Consider the following 18,201-nt stretch of genomic DNA (forward strand, 5'->3'; position numbering starts at 1 on the left):
TAGGGTGGTTATGGTAGAGGATTTTAACTTTCAAACATTGACTGGGACTGCCATAGTGTTAAAGGTTTAGATGGAGAGGAATTTCTTAAGTGTGTACAAGACAATTTTCTGAAAAAGAAGAAAGCATATGTCAGGTATAGACAGGATAGATCGAGTGAATCCTTAGAAAAGTATAAAGAAAGTAAGAGTATACTTAAGACGGAAATCAGGAGGGCAAAACGGGGACATGAGATAGCTTTGGCAAATAGAATTAAGGAGAATCCAAAGGGTTTTTACAAATATATTAAGGACAAAAGGGTAACTAGGGAGAGAATAGGGCTCCTCAAAGATCAGCAAGACGGCCTTTGTGTGGAGCCGCAGAAAATGGGGGAGATACTAAACAAATATTTAGCATCAGTATTTACTGTGGAAATGGATATGGAAGATATAGAATGTAGGAAAATAGATGGTGACATCTTGCAAAATGTCCAGGTTACAGAGGAGGAAGTGCTGGATGTCTTGAAACGTATAAAGGTGGACAAATCCCTAGGACCTGATCAAGTGTACCCGAGAACTCTGTGGGAAGCTAGAGAAATAATTGCTGGGCCTCTTGCTGAGATATTTGTATCATCGATAGTCACAGGTGAGGTGCCAGAAGACTGGAGGTTGGCTAACGTGGTGCCACTGTTTAAGAAAGGTGGTAAGGACAAGCCAGGGAACCAATAGACCGGTGAGCCTGACGTCGGTAGTGGGCAAGTTGTTGGAGGGAATCCTGAGGGACAGGATGTACATGTACTTGGAAAGGCAAGGACTGATTAGGGATAGTCAACATGGCTTTGTGCATGGGAAATCGTGTATCGCAAACTTGAGTTTTTTGAAGTAGTAACAAAGAGGATTGATGAGGGCAGAGTGAGAGGTGTAATCTATATGGACTTCAGTAAGGCGTTCGACAAGGTTCCCCATGGGAGACTGGTTAGCAAGGTTAGATCTCATGGAATACAGGGAGAACTAGCCATTTGGATACAGAACTGGCTCAAAAGGTAGAAGACAGAGGTGGTGCTGGAAGGTTGTTTTTCAGACTGGAGGCCTGTGACCAGTGGAGTGCCACTTTTTGTCATTTACATAAATGATTTGGATGCGAACATAAGGGGTACAGTTAGTAAGTTTGCAGATGACACCAAAAATGAAGGTGCAGTGGACAGCGAAGAGGGATACCTCAGATTACAACAGGATCTGGACCAGATGGGCCAATGAGCTGAGAAGTAGCAAATGGAGTTTAATTCAGGTAAATGCGAGGTGCTGCAATTTGGGAAAACAAATCTTAGCAGGACTTATACACTTAATGGTAACGTCCTAGGGAGTGTTGCTGAACAAAGAGACCTTGGAGTGCAGGTTCACAGCTCCTTGAAAGTGGAGTCACAGGTAGATAGGATAGTGAAGGCGGCATTTGGTATGCTTTCTTTTATTAGTCAGAGTATTGAGTACAGGAGTTAGGAGGTCATGTTGCGGATGTTCAGGTCATTGGTTAGGCCACTGTTGGAATATTGCGTGCAATTCTAGTCTTCTTCCTATCGGAAAGATGTTGTGCCACTTGAAAGGGTTCAGAAAATATTTACAAGGATGTTGCCAGGGTTGGAGGATTTGAGCTATAGGGAGAGGCTAAACAGGCTGGGGCTGTTTTCTCTGGAACGTCGGAGGCTGAGGGGTGACCTTATAGAGGTTTACAAATTATGAGGGACATGGATAGGATAAATAGACAAAGTCTTTTCCAAGAGGTCAGGGAGTCCAGAACTAGAGGGCATAGGTTTCAGGTGAGAGGGGAAAGATATAAAAGAGACCCAAGGGGCAACGTTTTCACACAGAGGGTGGGATGTGTATGGAATGAGCTACCAGAGGAAGTGGTGGAGGCTGGTGCAATTGTAACATTTAAGAGGCATTTGGATGGGTATATGAATTGGAAGGGTTTGGAAGGATATGGGCCAGGTGCTGGCAGGCAGGACTAGATTGCGTTGGGATTTCTGATCGGCATGGACGGGTGGACTCAAGGGTCTATTTCCATGCTGTACACCTCTATGACTCTATAAAGGTGAAAGGAGGGGAAATTAGGAAACTGGTGAAATCCACATTGATCTCTTGTGGTTGCAGGGTGACCTGTCCATCGTCTTTCCCATCTATCTGCTCCACCCTCCTCTCCGAACTATCACCTTATCCCCCACCTTTGTCTACCAATTGCATTCTTAGCTACCTTCCCCCTAGCCCCACCCGCCTCCCATTTATCTCTCAGCCTCCCGGCCCACAAGCCTCATTCCTGATGAAGGGCTTATGTGTGAAACGTCGATTCTCCTGCTCCTCGGATGCTGCCTGACTTGCTGTGCTTTTCCAGCACCACAGTCTCGACCACCTTCATCAGTTACAAGTCTCAGGTTTCGACTGTTCCAATATGCACCTGGTCAGCAATTCACCTGTCCAGAAACTCATGCAATTTTCTAGTACCTGAAATTCACATCCTAAGTCTGTTCTCACTAGCACATCACTATTTATAGTTTAGCAACAACCTCTATGTTAATGTATCATTCTGAGGTGTAAGTTCCATCACAGCCCCTCTCTCTCTCTCTCTCCCCCCATTTGCTCCTTTTCCTTTAATTATAGTCTTTTATACAGTCCTTATTTTTATGCTCTATCATGATGATCATGCATTTACTGGTCTCGCTCTGGACTTACTTGACTAGAACAGTCAACTCTGAGTTTTGTCCTTGATGATCCTCCTTCAAACCCAACTCTGATCGAGCATCTGGTCATCAGTCCTACTACCTCATTCTGTTCAACAATACTGATGTTAACTGGGACAATTTAAGCTACATTGAAGTACTATACTAATTCAAACTGCCATATGTCAGTGGACAAAAATTTAGTAGATGGAATATAGCTTGGGAAAATAGGTTAAGCATTTTGGTAGGTAGAGAGGCTGAACCTAATTCAGTTGGTAAAAGAGCTAGTATCCAAATTCAGCAAATAATAGAATCATAGCATCCCTACATAGGGCCTGCACATCCCTGGACACTGGGCGATTTAGCATGGCCAGCCCATCTAACCTGCACATCTTTGGACTGTGGGAGAAAACTGGAGCACCCATAGAAAACACATGCAGACATGGGGAGAACATGCAAAGTCCACACAGGCAATTGAACCTTGGTCCCTGACATTATGAGACAGCAATGCTAACCACTGTGCCACCCATAGGGAAGTCAAAAGATGTTGACCTTTATTTCAAAGTAAATGCAGTATAACATGAGATCTTGCTAAAACTATACCAATCATTCTTTGAAGAGGAGTTATATCAAACTAAGAGCAAGAACTCCTCAAATGGAGTGTCTCTGGCACTTAATGCTTTTATTGCCTATTTTGTGTTTTGCTTTTGTATGGGGCACTAGTCAGAAGATAGTAAAGAATGAGGTCGTCACACTGAAATACAGAGGATTCTTCAGGGACTGACAGGGTAAACACCGACAGGATGTTTCCCCGCATGGGAGAGTCAAGAACAGAGGGCATAGTGTCAGTATAAAGGGGCACCAATTTATGACTCAAGTTTCTCATTTCTTCTCTCAGAGGTTTGAGTGCCTTTGAACATCCTTGCCACAGAAAACTGTGGGCCTGAATGCTTATCTATACCAAAGGTTAAGATGGATCAGTTTTTTTTTGATCATAGGGGAATTGACGGGTTATGGGGAAAGGGCAGAAAGTGGAGATGAACTATGTCAGATCAGCCACAATCCTACTGAATAGTGAAACAGGCTCAAGAGGCCAAACAGCCTACTCATATTATAATTTTTATGTTCTTATGGCCTTAAAAGCAGAAACGCTACAATCCCAGAGTTGCTCTCAGAGAAAGATGACGATTAGTGAATTTAACTTGAGGGTCACCATGTCACAACAAGGGGCATGGTTGAGAAGGCAGAATTTTGGCTGTAACCTCAGCTGCTGTGTGAAATGAAACACACTGTTGGCATCACTCTGCACCACAAGTCAACTGAGCAAAAGACAAAATAATAGCAGCACTAGATGCAGTCCAGAGAAGATTCACTATGTTGATTCCAGGTATGGAAGAATTTGCTATAAGGTCAAGGTTGAGAAGGTTCGGAAGTGCTTTGAAGAATAAGAGATCTTATTGAAACATACAAGATTCCTAGGTGGCTTAACAGTTTTCATTCTGGGAGATTGTTTTCTTTTGTGGGAGAATCAAAAACCAAGAGTATAATGTCAGATTAAAATTCTTCTCAGAATGTGGTGAACCTGTGGAATATATTACTACCAAAGATGGGTATCAAGTATGTTAGAGGCTGAGACAGATAGATTTGTAATTAGTCAGGGAATTAAGAGTTAGAAGGATAAAGCAAAAAAGTGGTAAGGGTTATCAGATCATCCATGATCTCATTGAATGGCACAGCAGACTCAACAAGCCAAATGGTCTACTTCTACTCCTTACGGTCTTAAGTCACTGAGCAAGGTGAATTGCACAGCCATTGAAAAAAGCTGGTCAATAAAAAGACATTCAATAATAACTGCATACCAAATGAATTAAGATTTATTCAGTTGCTTATTCCATAGTTTATTTCTTTAAACTATCCTTGGCTGCAAGCTCTTCAGTATTATGGAAACAAACTGCCTGATACCCCTTGTTGCTGCCTCATTACTTGGAATGCAATTGTTAGCCACTTCTTGGAAGAACTGTTTCTTAAGGTAAAATTAAATGATTGTAGGATTAATGATTTTACTGACTGAATAACCAGATCAAATTTGCAAGCAAAAAGCAAAGTGTGCACAATCTGATCCATAAACAAATTGGTTCAATATACATAAATGAATGACTTTGCATTTTTCATCCCTTTTCTTGTTTTTATAGAGTTAGAGGTTACCAGCAAAGTTATATATCCTCCACCAGCAGGAGAACTCTAATCTTAGTTTTCCAAGGTCTTGAGGCCCTGATTCAAGACATCAGTATTTAATCTGGGCAGACATTTGAATGGTGTCAAAGGAATGCTGCATTTTGAGGGCTATCATTCTTTAGTTAAAACATTGCAGCAAGATTCTAACTGCTGCTTTCTTTTACCGTCTTTCTTTTACTCATGTTATAATTTTACTCCTTTATCGCTCAGCCCTAACTGTGCTTGAGAAAGTGATAGTAAGCTGCTTTCTTGGACTGCTGCAGTCCTTCTGTACATGCATGCTTTCTGTACAATTAGGAAGTGAGTTCCAGAATTTGGACCCAATGACACTGAAAGAACAGTAACATATTTCAAAGTCAGGCTCACGAATAGTTTGGAGGGGAACTTGCAGGTGGTGATATTCTTATATATCTGCTGCCTTTGTCCTTCACAATGATCATTGCAAGACATAGTCTGAAGAGCTTTAGAGAAACTCTGCCATGCATCTTGTAGAAAGTGCGTACTGCTGCTACTGAGTGTTGTGGGTGAAGGGAATAAATATTGTAGATGTGGCGTCCTTTGTCCTGGATGGTGGCAGGTGTTTTGAGCATTGTTGGAGCTGTACCCATCCAGCTAAGTGCAGAATATTCTGTCACCTTGAATGTTCTTTTTCTTCATTCATTTCTGGGGTATAGGTGACGCTGGCTGGTCAGCATTCACTGCCAATTGCCCTTGAGAAGGTGGTCGAGAGTTGCATTCTTGAACCACTGTAGTCCTCCTGCCCTGGGTTGCTCCACAATGCTATTACAAAGGGAATTGTAGGATTTTGAGAGTGAAGGAATAGCAAACACTTACAAGTCAGGATGGTGTGTAGCTTGGAGGGGGAACTTGAAGGTAATGGTATTCCAAGGTATCTGCTGCTCTTTCCCTTTCGGATAGAAGTGATTGTGGGTTTGGAAGGTGTTTCTGAGGATCTTGGCTGAATTTCTGTAGTGCATCTTGTATATAGTACACATTGCTGCTGCTGCACATTTGTGGATGTAGGGCCAATCAAGTGGCTTGCTTTGTCCTGTCAAACTTTGAGAGTGTTGTTGGAGCTGAACCCAAGCAAGTGGGGAGTATTCCATCACACTCCTGAGTTGTACCTTTGTGGACAGACTTTGGGGAGTCAGTTTTCCCTGATCTGACCTGCTCTTGTCGCCATTGTGTTTAGGTGGCGCGTCCAGTTGAGTTTCTAGTCAGTGGTTACCCCCCCTGCCAAGGATGTTGATAGTAAGGGATTCAGTGATGTTAACATCATTGCATATCAAGGGGCAGTGGTCATTGCCTGGCATTTGACAGACTCAAATGTTACCTGCCACTTGTCAATCCTACCCAAGATATTGTTCAGATCTTGGTGCTTTTGAACATGGACTGCTTCAGAGTCCGAGGAGTTGTGAATATTATTGAACATTGTGCAATCATCAGCAAGCATCCCCATTTCTGACCTTGATGGAGGGAAGGTCATTGATCAAGCAGCTGAAGATGGTTGGGTTCAGGTCACTATCCTGAGATGTCCAGCAGCTGAGATGACTGAACTCCAACAACCATGACTCTTTCCTATCAGCCAGATATGACTCCAACGACCAGAGAGTTTAGCAACTGATATCCATTGATTCCAGTTTTGCTAGGGCTCCTTGTTGCCACATTCAGTCAAATCCAGCCTTGATGTCAATGGATGTCACGCTCACCTCACCTCGGAAATTCAGCTCTTTTGTCCATGTTTGAATCAAGACTGTAATGCAGTTAGGGGAGAGTGACTCTAGTGGAATCCAAACTGGGCATCACTGAGCAGCTGATGCTTCATAGCACTATCAATGACATCTTCTATCACTTTACTCATGATCGAGAGTAGACGGATGCAGCATTAATTGGCTGGATTGAATTTGTCCTGATTCTTATGTGTAGGACATACCTGGGCAAGTTTCCACATTGTAGGGAAGATGTCAGTGCTGTACCTGGCAAGTTCTGGAGCACATGTCTTCAGTACTATTACCAGAATGTTGTTAGGCCCCATAGCCCTTGCAATATCCAGAACTTCCAAGCGTTTCTTGACATTCACAATGAATGGATTGAATTGGTAATCCAATGGTATCCGGTCACACTGGGGACCACGGGAGGAGGGTTAGATGCATCATACACTTGACACTCCGGCTGAAGATTACTGCGAATGCTTCAGCAGTACGTTTTGCGCTACTTAGCATGCAAGTAGTCCTTTTTGGTAGCTTCACCAGGTCAATTTCAGGCAAGACTGATGCCATTCCTGGCATGCCCTCCTGTACTCTCTGTGAGCCAGGATTGATTTGCTAGCTTGATGGTAATGGTTGAGTGGGAGTAATGCCCATTAATGAGGAAGTAGATTGCATTTGAACACAATTCTGTGCTGTTGATGGCCCCAGCACCTTATGGATACCCAGTCTGGAGCTGCCACATCTGTTCAAAGTCAGTCTTATTTAGTACTGTGATAGAATAACCTCCATTGGGTTGTGTGGTACTAAGTGTGAAGGCAGGACTTCATTTGCACAAGGACTGTGCGGCGGTCACTCATCGATATTGTCTGGACAGATACATCTGCAGCAGGCTTACTGGTGAAGATAAGGTCATGTATGTTTTTTGCTCTGGTGGTTCCCTCATAACTTGCTGCAGATCCAGTCTAGCAGTTACATTCTTTTGTACCTGACCAGCTCAATCAGTAGTACTGTTGCTGAAAAACTCAATGGTGTACATTGAGATCCCCCAAGTGACCCAAAGTACATTTTGTGTACTTGCCATGCTTAGTGCTTCCTCCAAGTGCTGTTCAACATGGTGAAGTTCTGATTCATCAGCCGAGGGAAAACAGTACGTAGTAACCAGCAGATTTGCTTGCCCTTGGTTAAACTGAAACCATGAGATTTCATGAAGTCCTGAGTCAACTCCCTCCCAACTGTATACCACTGCGCCACCATCTCTGCTAGGTCTGTCCTGCTGGTTAGGCAAGACATATCCAGGGATGGCGATGTCTGAGACATTGTCTGCAAGGTATCATTCCATGAGTAAGGCAAAGTCAGACTGTTGCTTGACTAGTCTCAGACAGCTCTCCCAATTTTGGCACTAGCCCCCCATTTGTTAATGAGGAAGGGTCTGCATGGTCAACAGTGCTATTTCTGCTATTATCTTTTCCAGTGCCTAGGTCGATGCAATCTGATCCATCTGATTTCATTTCTTTGAGACTTAGCCACATTGCTGTGGATCTGGAGTAACATGTAGGCCAGACCAGAGGAAAGGATGGCAGGTATGAACCATCGAACATTACAGCACAGTACAAGCCCTTTGGCCCTTCACATTGTGCCAACCTGTGAAACCAATCTGAAGCCCCTCTATCAAACCAGATAGATTTTTCCGACAATGGTTTTCATGGTCATTGTTAGATTCTTAAGTCCAGTTTTTGTTTATTGAGTTCAAATTCCACCACTGCAGGATTCGAACCTAGGTCCACAGAACATGAACTGAGTTCCTGGAACATTCCTGAAGAAGGGCTTATGCCCGAAACGTCGATTCTCCTGTTCCCTGGATGCTGCCTGACCTGCTGCCCTTTTCCAGCAACACATTTTCAGCTCGTTTCTGGATTAATGGTCTAGCAAATATCACTGGACCATCTTGCTCTTCACAGATCGTGACTGGTTCTGAGGAGTCAGGAGCTGAGTGAATTATTTGCTGCAACAAATCTAGCCACTGATCTTCTCTTGTAGTCATGCTATTTATATGACTAGCTCAATATAGCCTTTGGACAATGAAAATTCCCAGGATGAACATGGGGGATTCAGCGATGGTAATGCTACTGAATGTCAAGGGATGATGGTACTTCTGTGGCCTGCCACTTCTCAGACTAAACCTGAACGCTGTCCAGGTCTTAATGTATTTGAAGACAGACCATTTCAGCATCTGAGATGCTGTAAAAGGCAAAATATTATGCAGTCAGTTAGCATCCCCATTTCTGACCTGATGAGGGAAGATCATTGATAATGAAGATGGTTGACCCATGGACACTACCCTTTGGAATTCTTGCAAAGCTGTCCTGGAGCAGAGATGACTGACTTCCAAATATCACAACCATCTCCCTTTATGCAGATTTGACTCCAACCAGCAGAGAGACTTCCCCCGCCTATCACTGACTTCAGTTTTGCTCCAACTCCTTAATGCCACACTCAGTCAAATATGGCCTTGTCACAAAGGGCACATCAGTCTAATGTCACCTCTGGAGATAGCTCTTTGGTCCATTGCTAGCCTCCAAGGCTTTCAGAAGGTTAGGAGGCGAGCTATCAAGGCGAAACCCAAGTGAGCATCAGTGAGGTTATGGATAGCTGCTTGATGTACTGTTAATGACCCCTTGTGCTATTTTATTGACGATTGAGAGCAGATGAATAGGCAGAGTTTGTGTGTATAGGACATAACTGGGCAGTTTTCACATTTTTGGGGAGATGTTAGAGTTGTAGCTGTACTGGAACTGCTTGGCTAGAGTCATGGCCATATCTGGAGCACGTCTTCAGTATCATTAGAATAAAAATAACGTCACTGTAGTACCACTGGGTTGCTCTCTGATTACAGAGAGACGACTGGCAGTGGTTTAACAGGAGGCTCACCACACCTCAGGCAAGAGGGAGACATTCAGAAGGACACTACTTCATAGTAATCTCAGCCAGTGCAGGAATTGAACCTGCACTGATGACATCACTCTGCATGTCAAACAAGCCATCCAGCTAACCGAGTAAAATGATCCCCGATTGTTATTTTTGCTTCTAGAATATTGTCAGGGCTAAAATCCCTTGCAATATCCAGCTGTTTCTTGATATCACATGGAGTGCTTTAGTTAGTAATTAGGGATCTCAAGCCACCATCTGAATTTAAGGGTTTCCTCTGCCATCCTGATGTAAAGGCACAACAGCTACTCAAAGAATTCTGAATTGCTATGTAAATGCATATCATCTTTATTTTCTCATTAATACTTTTTATACCAGGATGAGGAGCAGTATAGCCAGTGTATCTATATGTTCATTATGTTCCAAACTAAAGTAGATGCGACCATACATCATGACTTTCAGTGCAACAAAACTAGTTTATAGAACATGATTATCCTTCCAGAAGAGCAATTAATTAATTATCCCCACTCAAAAGATTTGGTCAGCATACTCACAGTGGCTTCTGTGCAGTTACTGTTCTTCGATAAACACTTATCATGACACCATTGACAGCCATTTGTGTTCACTGTACAGCTGTAGCAATCAGTATACTGATCACATTTTTCATTATCTGCATCTGTAGGACAGTGGTGTGGAATAAAAAAGTTTTAATTAGAAATACAAGGTATTATGTACTGATATTTTATCCTACACTCTGCAACTATTTAAATGAAGATAATTTCATCCAACTAAACACACTCTGTTGCTCTACCACCAGCAGGGCCTGGTGATTGTTTTACTGCTACATCTCCAGGGAATTTCCAAACTGAACTTGATCCAAAATAGTACTGCAAACATCAAAAGATTTCCATATAAATTGGTTTTTGTAGTACAACCCATTTACTACATATTCTTAAGTGACAAATTGTGATAAGTGCATTACATAAACTGTGCGCAAATCAATCCTGTCATGAAGAAAACACCAGCTCAAAATGATGCAAGCCCCATTTCCCCTAAACTGTTCTAATGAAGTATTTTGTGTTGTTAGCACAATAATTAGTGTTGCAGCATACATATCATTTTGCTGTTGATTAATCAGTGCTAGAGATCACCATGGACATGATCAAGCCATTGACTTCAGCATTGTGCAGCACTTCACTCTTCGCAAACAGAAGTTACAGCTATTCCATCATATTCTACATCAACTGATTCAAGCATGAAACAAAGACTCGACATTGAATTGAGTACAGGAAAAATAAAGTATTTTGCCAACAAAGGCAACAGATCCCAAACATGCCCTTACTGATCTGAATGAAGAAATGCATGAGACGTGCCAGTAAAAGCTACCACACCAGGGCTCATAACTAATCGACTGCCCTCCCCAATTGTTTTGATGCATATTACCAGGATTACTGGGTTGGAGCACGCGGGGTACGAGGTAGGGAAACACTGCAAAAAAGGAAAACAGTGAATCTCATCCAACTTACAAAAGCAGTGAAACACATTTCAGGGCAACACAGTTCCTCAAAATACACAAATAACTGAAGTGTTGCTATCTTAAACCCCAATATCCTCAGAACAAAGGACCCAGTGTACCAGAAAAACCATTTAGAATTTCATACCTTCACAAATCCAAGTTGTCAGCAATGCACTCAAAATAAATCACTTCAGTGACTGAGGCACACTAAAGATACAATGGAATTGAAATAACCTAACCAGCTCTCATGCTTATTCTCGTTATCCTTTTAGAAAAGTAATAACTGTGGTTTGTGGAAGCATTAAGAGTTTGGTTTTGTAATAGGAAATCAATGGCAAGTCAAAGAGGCATTTTAAAATCAAAGCAGAAAAGCACAAAAAAAGTTAAATATTCAGAAACATTAAACTAAAACTTAGAATGGCAAAACCAGAAATATTAATAATATAAACATACATGTCTTGTTGGGGCACATATCAAGAATCTGATGAGCCTCTCCTGCAGATGCCATTTCCCAGGATATACATCGCAGCATGTTGGTATTCCACACACAACGGACTCCTGGGGCTGCCCCAAGACATGCCGCTTCATCAGAAAAAGCCCCACAATTGCTTGGTGTGAACATCAAAACGTCACTTAGCAGAAGACTGTTGAACCCACCAAAAATGTACATTGTGCTGAAAACGAGGAAAAACACAAATCAACCTTATACTTGCCCAGAATCCAACTCAACAATCTTTCTTAAGAACTTGAAGCAAAATGTAAAATCTCTCATGAGAAATTGTCATTCCTGTTTTACCCCATCCAGATATATTGCTCAAAAATGGCTTCCCTATTTTGTGGAAACATAACTTAATCTTTCTCTTCCAGAGATGCTATCCACCCCCGAAAGGTTGTCAGCACATGTTCATATTTATTGCAGATTCATAACCATGTAGCTTTGAAGTTAAACATACAGAGACAATATACTAGCTTCTATGAACATGCATGGCACAGATAATCTGACCACTATGATGTGTACTGATCGAACATTTAACAGACTTGCCTCAACCAGTGAATTGCTATGGTCAAACTGCAGAACTGCAAATAGTACTTACAAACTTCTTGGAGGACGTGACGAGAAGCCGATGAAGGTTGAGCAGTGGATGTGGTGCATACGATTTCAGCAAGACATTTGATAAGGTTCCCCATGGTAGGCTCGTTCATCAAGTCAGGAGGTGTGGAATACAGGGAGATTTGGCGATTTGGATTCAGAATTAGTTCGCTGACAGAAGGTAGAGAGTGGTTGTAGTTGGAAAGTATTCTGCCTGGAGGTCATTGGTGAGTGATGTCCTGCAGGGCTGTGTTCTTGGGCCTCTGCTCTTTGTAATTTTTATAAATGGCTTGGATGAAGAGGTTGAGGGGTGAGTTAGTAAATCTGCCGATGACACAAAGGTTGTAGGTGTCGTCGATAGTACAGAGGGCTATTGCAAGCTGCAGCACGACATAGACAGGATGCAGAGCTGGGCTGAGAAATGGCAGGTGGAGTTCAACCTGGATAAATGCGGTGATGCATTTTGGAAGGTCAAACACGAACGCTGAATATAGGATTAAAGACAGGTTTCTTGGCAGTGTGGAGGAACAGAGGGATCTTGGTGTTCAATGCATAGATCCCTCAAAGTTGCCACCCAAGTGGAGAGGGTTGTCAAGAAAGCATATGGTGTTTTGACTTTCATTAACATAGGGATCGGGTTTAAAGAGCCACGAGGTTTTGCTGCAGCTCTACAAGTCCCTGGTGAGGCCACACTTGGAATATTGTGTCCAGTTCTGGTCACCCAATTGTAGGAAAGATACAGAGGCTTTGGAGAGAGTGCAAAGAAGATTTACCAGGATGCTGACTGGACTGGAGGGCTTGTCTCACGAAGAAAGGATGACTAAGTTCAGACTTCGCTGGAGAGGAGGAGGAAGAGAAGTGACCTGATCAAAGTATACAAGGTAATGAGAGGAATGGATAGAGTCAATAGCGGATTGACTGGGATCATAGTTTTAAGATATTAGGAGAAAGGTATAGAGGAGACGTCAGAAGTAGGTGCTTTACGCAGAGAGTTGTGTGCATTCCCAGCAGTGCTGGTGGAAGTAGAGTCATTAGGGACATTTAAGCAACTGATGGACATGCACATGGACAGCAGTGAATTGAGGGGTGCATAGGTTAGATTATTTTATTTAGATTAGGAATATTCCTTGGCACAACATCGTGGGCTGAAGGGCCTGTTCTGTGCTGTACTTTTCTATGTTCTAAACTGAAAAATTGCTAATTATGTATGGACATAAAAGTACACTTCTTGAAAACCTGAATCCCAAAACTTTGAATTAGATTGACATTGAGTCACCACATAGTGATACAGGGTGACCCCTGCATCCGCGGGTCCTGTTACCATGGTTTCAGTTACCCGCGGTTTACCACGGGCTGAGCATACTGGGAATATTCCAGAACCAGGGGCTGCTGGGAAGGTACATTTCCCATTTAAATGAATGGGTTCGCTCCTATCCGCAGTTTCTACAGTCAGTCTTGGAACATATCACCCGCGGGTACAGGAGACTACTGTACAATTAAACCTTCCACTTTGCAATACCTTCATGCATAAATGGACTATTCATTAACAGAAGATGAAGGATTTTACCATGATGCAAAAAAGGTACAGTCAAATGTAGAAAGGGTTTGCAACAATTATAACTACAAATGCAAGTTTCGCTCAATGTGAAATACTTACAAAGGGTGGAGGGACAATGCCTTGCAAGGGCAACCACAAACCATCTGCATTCATGGGAATATACTCCTCTTAGTGATCAACAGGATGTCAGTTCAGAAGTTAAAGGAAGAGCGTCAACTTGAACAGAGCTTAAGTTATCGGTGGGTACCGATGTTTACAAGTTACCAGTGATACAATATACCGTTAAAAGAATGCCAAAGTATACTAAGATAAGATTATAAAAAAAAGTAAGCCATGTGACCCATTCAGCTAAGGCGAACCTGACTGTGATCTACATTCCACTTGTCTGCCTGCTCCAATAATCCTCGACTCCCTTGTAATAAAATATCTGCCAAACTCAACCTTGAAAGTATGGAATTCCACAAACTATCCTCCAGGAGAATTCTCTCCATCTTAAATGGGAGATAGCAGGCACACTTGAAATAGGCGATTTTAGGAAAGAATATACTTGCAATGAAAGCATGCCATTCATGAGATTCCTTCACAAGAGTCAGAGAGTTGAGCAGTACGGAAACAGACCCTTCAGTTCAACTCAACCATGCTGACCAGATATCCTAAATTCATCTAGGCCCATTTGCCAGCATTTGGCCCAGATCCCTCTCATCCCTTCCTATTCATATATCCATCCACATGCCGTTTAAATGTTGTAATTATACCAGCTTCCACTCTTCCTCTGGCAGCACCCTCTGCGAGAAGACATTGCCCCTTTGGTCCCTTTTAAACCTTCTCCTCTGACCTTAAACCTATGCCCTTTAGTTTTGGACCCCTCTAGCCTGGTAAAAGGTCTTGACTGTTCACTCAGCCTTGTCCCTCATCATTCTATAGACGTCTAAGGTCACTCCTCAGCCTCCTACACTCCAGAGAAAATGGCCCCAACCTATTCAGCCTCTTGCTGTAGCTCAAATCCTCCAACTCCAGGACCATCCATGCAAATCTTTCCTGAACCTTTTTCAAGTTTAACACTAACTTTCCTATAACAGGGAGACCACAATTGAAAGGAGAATTCCAAAAGTGGCTGAACCAATGTCCTGCAGAGCCACATGACCTCCCAACTGCCATACTCATTGCACTGACCAATAAATGTAAGCATACAAAACACCGTCTTCACAACCCTATCAACCTGTAACTCCATCTTCCAAGAATTGTGAATGTTCACCCAAAGCTCTCTGGTAACACTCCCAAGGATCCTGCCGTGATTTGCCTTACCAAAATGCAACGTCTCATAATTAAACTCCATCGTCCAAGAATCAACATTCTCTCAACACCTAGTCTGTCAAGTTTCCTGAGAATCCTGGAAAATCTCAGCAGGTCTGGCAACATCTGTAAGGAGAGAAAATAGCTGACTTTTCCAGTCAAACTGACCCTTTATCAATTAGACAATTGACAGTTAGACTCGAAACGTCAGCTCTTTTCTCTCCTTACAGATGCTGCCAGACCTGCTGAGATTTTCCAGCATTTTCTCTTTTGGTTTCAGATTCCAGCATCTGCAGTAATTTTCTTTTATTCCTGAGAATCCTATTTCTTTCTATTAGATCACCTCATTGTTCTGAACATCAATGAGGAATGTCCCAAACTACGCCACACGTTTCATGAATCAATGCCTTAATCCCAGAAATCAGGCTAGAGAAGCTTCTCTGACCTACTTTCTTTGCAAACGTTTCTTCCAAAACTAAAACTGTAACCTCAACTGCGCCCTCATCAATGCCCTGCATGTTTGTGTTCACATATTTTTCAATAATGGTCAAATTCCATTTGTCTTCTTAATTAGTTGCTGTACATCCTATGACTACTTTCTCCACCCAGGCAGGTTCAGGTCAGATCTGATTTCAAGAGGGGAGGTGCTGGCTCACCTACCTAAAAATGACACAAGGGCTCCAAATAAGGGACGATGCTAAGAAGAGAATCACAATGCTACTGAGAAGGAACAGACCCAAAGATGGAGGAACCCAGAGGAGTGCTGATTTTGCTGTATGGAGAAAAAGCAGAAACCCAAAATGACTTGATACAAAAAAGATGCATGATGTTCTTGAAGGAAACAATGGTATTGAATTATTGTTCCTTGGTTTTACTTGAACATAAAGCTTATCATGAAAATAAACACAGGAGACTCATCAAAACATATAAATATATACATATTTAAATAGTCCAATGAAATCCCTGCTCCTTACCCATTGCTGAATACAGCCGAGTGACCAAACCGATTGATATCATGAGAAAGATCAGGCGGAGGCAACACAGACCACTCGTCACAAGCTGTCGAAAAATAAAAGCAAATCAATTAAAAGATCAAAGCTTGGTTATGAATTAAGAGAAATTATATGCCAATATCCATTCCATTTAAATTAACTGCTGTCATAAGTTTGATCCAGCAACTCAAAGATAGTTGTCACGGGCCTCAAAACACGAAGGCTATTTCATTTCAGACGCTGTCAGGCATGCTAAGAGTCTTCAGCACACTGGTTTTATTTCATAATTTCAATTAGATTGATCCATTACGGTATGGTTAACTTTAGAAATGAAAAGCATATTCTTTCTATATTTTGCACAATCAAATTAATTTATTTATATGTAAGACTGAGATTTCAGCATATCCAATTTACTTTTCTGTTACTTACTGTCATTCTCACCATATTGCGCAGGCATGGAGTCACATACAAACCAGACAATTTACTGACCATTGTGAAATTTGAACTCCTGACTGTTGGGTTACTGGTTTGATACAACAACTAACATATCTTACTGTGTATTTGTTTAAGTCTTCTAGATTCTCATCCTATCAGTAGTTACTGTGGAAAAGGACATGGAAGATATAGAATGTAAAGAAATAGATGGTGACATCTTGAAAAACGTCCATATTACAGAGGAGGAAGTGCTGGATGTCTTGAAAGGCATAAAAGTGGATAAATCCCCAGGACCTGATCAGATGTATCCGAGAACTCTGTGGGAAGCTAGAGAAGTGATCGCTGGGCCTCTTGCAGAGATATTTCTATCATCGATAGTCACAGGTGAGGTGCTGGAAGACTGGAGTTTGGCTAACATGGTGCCACTGTTTAAGAAAGATGGTAAGGACAAGCCAGGGAGCTATAGACCAGTGTGCCGACGTCGATGGTGGGCAAGTTGTTGGAGGGAATCCTGAGGGATAGGAAGTACATGTATTTGGAAAGGCAAGGACTGATTAGGGATAGTCAACATGGCTTTGTGCGTGGGAAATCATGTCTCACAAACTTGATTGAGTTTTTTGAAGTAGTAACAAAGAAGATTGATGAGGGCAGAGCGGTAGATGTGATCTATATGGACTTCAGTAAGGCGTTCGACAAGGTTCCCCATGGGAGACTGATTAGCAAGGTTAGATCTCACGGAATACAAGGAGAACTAGCCATTTGGATACAGAATTGGCTCAAAGGTAGAAGACAGAGGGTGGTGGTAGAGGGTTGTTTTTCAGACTGGAGGCCTGTGACCAGTGGAGTGCCACAAGGATCGGTGCTGGGCCCTCTACTTTTTGTCATTTATATAAATGATTTGAACACAAGCATAAGAGGTGTCGTTAGCAAGTTTGCAGATGACGCCAAAAGTGGAGGTGTAGTGGACAGCAAAGAAGGTTAGAGCTGAAAACGTGTTGCTGGAAAAGCGCAGCTGGTCAGGCAGCATCCAAGGAGCAGGAGAATCGACGTTTCGGGCATGAGCCCTTCTTCAGGAATGAAGAAAGTGTGTTCAGCAGGCTAAGATAAAAGGTAGGGAGGGACTTGGGGAAGAGGCATTGGAAATGCGATAGGTGGAGGGAGGTCAACGTGAAGGTGATAGGCCGGAGTGAGGGTGGGGCGGAGAGGTCAGTAAGAAGATTGCAGGTTAGGAAGGTGGTGCAGAGTTCGAGGGATTTGACTGAGACAAGGTGGGGGGAGGGGAAATGAGGAAACTGGAGAAATCGGAGTTCATCCCTTGTGGTTGGAGGGTTCCTAGGCGGAAGATGAGGTGTCTTCCTCCAACCGTCGTGTTGCTATGGTCTGGCGATGGAGGAGTCCAAGGACCTGCATGTCCTTGGTGGAGTGGGAGGGGGAGTTGAAGTGTTGAGTCACGGGGTGGTTGGGTTGGTTGGTCCGGTGTCCCAGAGGTGTTCTCTGAAACGTTCCGCAAGTAGGCGGCTTCTCTCCCCAATATAGAGGAGGCCACATCGGGTGCAGCGGATGCAATAAATGATGTGTGTGGAGGTGCAGGTGAATTTGAGGTGGATATGGAAGGATCCCTTGGGGCCTTGGAGGAAAGGAAGGGGGGAGGTGTGGGCGCAAGTTTTGCATTTCTTGCAGTTGCAGGGGAAGGTGCCGGGAGTGGAGGTTGGGTTGGTGGGGGGTGTGGACCTGACGAGGGAATCACGGAAGGAGTGGTCT

General features: G+C 42.8%; 1 protein-coding gene across 1 annotated transcript in view; it reads right to left on the reverse strand.

Moving 5' to 3' along the window:
• The window catches only part of atrn (attractin), a 397,885-nt gene that overhangs the window by 242,541 nt on the left and 137,143 nt on the right, over window positions 1-18,201 (reverse strand). The window contains exons 12-14 of the mRNA XM_043706341.1: window positions 15,988-16,072; window positions 11,526-11,746; window positions 10,111-10,232 (exon numbers count right to left, since the gene is read on the reverse strand). Coding sequence (XP_043562276.1) covers window positions 10,111-10,232; window positions 11,526-11,746; window positions 15,988-16,072 — 428 coding nt within the window. The remainder of the gene's footprint in view (window positions 1-10,110; window positions 10,233-11,525; window positions 11,747-15,987; window positions 16,073-18,201) is intronic.

The sequence above is a fragment of the Chiloscyllium plagiosum genome, chromosome 1 (assembly GCF_004010195.1).
Source record: "Chiloscyllium plagiosum isolate BGI_BamShark_2017 chromosome 1, ASM401019v2, whole genome shotgun sequence".
Classification (NCBI taxonomy): domain Eukaryota; kingdom Metazoa; phylum Chordata; class Chondrichthyes; order Orectolobiformes; family Hemiscylliidae; genus Chiloscyllium; species Chiloscyllium plagiosum.